This window comes from Anomalospiza imberbis, chromosome 1 (assembly GCF_031753505.1).
Source record: "Anomalospiza imberbis isolate Cuckoo-Finch-1a 21T00152 chromosome 1, ASM3175350v1, whole genome shotgun sequence".
Classification (NCBI taxonomy): domain Eukaryota; kingdom Metazoa; phylum Chordata; class Aves; order Passeriformes; family Viduidae; genus Anomalospiza; species Anomalospiza imberbis.
This window is the reverse complement of record NC_089681.1, coordinates 84,203,801-84,206,604: the sequence shown is the minus strand read 5'-3', so window position 1 is coordinate 84,206,604 and position 2,804 is coordinate 84,203,801. Positions and strand designations below refer to the sequence as shown.

The 2,804-nt window shown below is 67.5% G+C and overlaps 1 protein-coding gene across 1 annotated transcript; it reads left to right on the top strand.

Annotated features, from left to right (window-relative positions):
- The first annotated feature begins 604 nt into the window (after positions 1–604).
- On the top strand, positions 605–2,177 carry FOXQ1 (forkhead box Q1). Its single transcript, XM_068198334.1, has one exon. It carries the CDS (start codon positions 756–758, stop codon positions 1,983–1,985), a length of 1,230 nt encoding a protein of 409 aa, XP_068054435.1. The 5' UTR covers positions 605–755; the 3' UTR covers positions 1,986–2,177.
- The last annotated feature ends 627 nt before the right edge of the window (positions 2,178–2,804 follow it).

The window sequence follows — 2,804 nt, the reverse complement described above, 5'->3', positions numbered from 1 at the left end:
TCTCGCCGGCGTTATAATGGGCTGGTCTGAAAGTGGTGGAGAGACACACAACCACAGGGGAAGGGAGACATAATGACAGTAACACTAATAACCCTAATAACCCGTCTGCTGCCCGGCTCGCAGCGAGGAGCCAGCCTGGCGTCCCGGCACTGACAAGGGGTCGAAGCAGGAGAGAGCGGAGTAACCCCGACGGCCCTCGAGAGCTTCCCCCCGCGCTCTGGGAGCGCCGAACGGTAACAGCGGCAGCACCCCCGAGGAAGACCGAGCCCGGGTGGACACGGAGAAGTGCCGGCTCCGGCAGCCGCCCGCCCTCTATTCGCACCGGCTCCACGGAGACCGCCTCGCCCCTCTCCTTCGGCCCTATGGAGCAGCGAGAGTAAAGAGCGAGAAGGACAAAAAGGGGGACGAAAGGAGAGCGAGCACCCCAGGGAGGAAGAAGAAGGTGGAAGCCCAGAGGAATCGCCCAGTGCCGAGGGCGGCAGGGCACCGCAGCCCGTCCTCGGCGCGTACCGGCCGCGAAGGGGCCGGCCGCTGCTAGCGACTCCGGGCCGGCGGGCTGAGGCGGGCGCCGAGCCCTGCTGCCGTGCCCTGACGGTCCCGCCTGCCGCCGCGGAGCTGTCCAAGCCGGCGAAGGGACAGAAAGCCCCTGGGTCGCCTAGCTGCCTCCCGCCTCTCCTTGAGGCCGTGCCGAGGGGCGGGGGTCGCGCCCGCCCAGCGGAGCCGCGGGGTGCGGGGGGGCCGGCGGCGCCGCCGCCATGAAGCTGGAGGTGTTCTCGCAGCACTATGAGGACAAGCTGAGTACCGGCAGCGACCAGGAAGGCAGCGGCTCGCTCTCCCCGGCTCCGCCGGAGAGCGAGCTGGGCTCGGACGGTGACTGCGCGGCCAACAGCCCGGGCGGCGGGGCCGGGCGGCCGGGGCATCCCCCGCCGCCGCCCCCCACGCCGCAGCCCCCGCCACCGCCGCCTGCCGAGAACGCCAAGGGGAAACCCTACACGCGGCGGCCGAAACCGCCCTACTCCTACATCGCTCTGATCGCCATGGCCATCCGCGACTCGGCCGGCGGCCGCCTGACCCTGGCCGAGATCAATGACTACCTGATGAGCCGCTTCCCCTTCTTCCGCGGCGCCTACACCGGCTGGCGCAACTCGGTGCGCCACAACCTCTCCCTCAACGACTGCTTCGTCAAGGTGCTGCGCGACCCGGCGCGGCCCTGGGGCAAGGACAACTACTGGATGCTGAACCCCAGCAGCGAGTACACCTTCGCCGACGGCGTCTTCCGCCGCCGCCGCAAGCGCCTCAGCCGCGCCGCGCCGCCGCCGCAGCCCGCCCGCCCCGCCGCCGGCGTCCCGCCGCAAGTGCCGCAGGAGGCGGCCGGAGCGGGCGCCGCGTCCCCCGGCGCTTCGCCGCGGTGCTGCTGCGCCTCCTCGCCCTGTCACTGCGCGCCGGGCGCCAAGGAGGCAGCGGCGGGGGGCGGCGGGGCGAGGCCGGCGGGCGGCGGCGCTGCCAAGTTCTCCAGCTCCTTCGCCATCGAGAGCCTCCTGCAGCGGCCGGCAGGACCCCGCGCCGCCCCGCAGCCGCCGCCGACACCGCACGCCCGCCTCCTGTGGCCGGCGCCGCCCGCGCCCCCGCACCTGCTGCCCGGCCCCTACCCGCTGCTGCCCTACCCACCTGTCGCGCAGCCCCCGCCCGCCGCCGCCTTCTACGGCGGGGGCCTCCTGCAGCTCTGCGCCTACGGGCTGGGAGAGCCGTCGCCGCCGCCGCTGCTGCTGGGGGGCGGGCGGCCCGCGCTGGCCCCGGGGGAGGCGTCGCCGCTGGCGGAGCGGCCGCGGGCGCCGCTGTTCCACGCCGGCCTCCCCAAGGGCGGGCGAGGGCCGCCGCCCGGCTCCCCCGTCTACGGGCCCCTCCGGCTCACCGGGCCGCTGCCGCCGGCGGCGGGGGGCTCGGCCTCGTTCCAGCCGTACGCCGTGGAGACCCCACTGGCTTAATGGAGCCCCCCTCCTCCCCTGCGAGGGACCTGCCCGGGCAGGCGTGGAGGGGGAAAGGAGGCTCTGGATCCCGCACTTTAACTCCAGAGGCGACCACAGCCTCCAAGCAAAAGCCTCGGTGACTGTGCCTTAGTGAAATGACAGTGGGTTTAACTTAAGCCAAAAAAAAAAAAAAAAAAAAAAATCAAACAACTGTCGGTTTGGACATAGCCATGAGCCTCAAGTGCTTCTTACTGTTCGTTGAGACTACTTGACTTAAACCAGTCCCTCGCCATCTCTTTGTATGCCCCTCTCTTGTCCCCACATCTCCTGCTACCGAAGCCTGGGGCAGCAGAGCGAGGGTGTCCCGCGGAGGGGCGCGGTGGCGGCCGCTGGGGGATGCGCTGTGCGCTTGGGAGGAGGGAGGGGGCCGGGAACAGCAGGGAGAGAGGAGGGGAAGGGGCCGGGGTCTGCTGTGGAGCCGTAGGTCTGTACTGCAAAGCAATGCATCACTGTGCCAAAAGAAACCTTTTCTCTTGTCCGACAACTAGCTTTTCCTGGGAAGGGAGGATATTAAATTATTTATAAAAGTAGTGTTTTTAACACGAAGAGAGTGCAGCTTTTTTAATTAATTATTGGAGGGGGCGGGAGAGGGGAAAGGGCTCAAGAAAATGTCAGGCGTTGTCTCCTGTACTGGCTAGCGTTCTACATTTATGGCCAAGACCATTGCTACTGGAAAGAGAAGAGTAATTTTTTCCGTATTTTATTTTTGTGTTTGTATGTAATATATGTGCGTGTGCATTTTATTGACGCTCGGCCACCATGTTTTTCCGGTTTTTT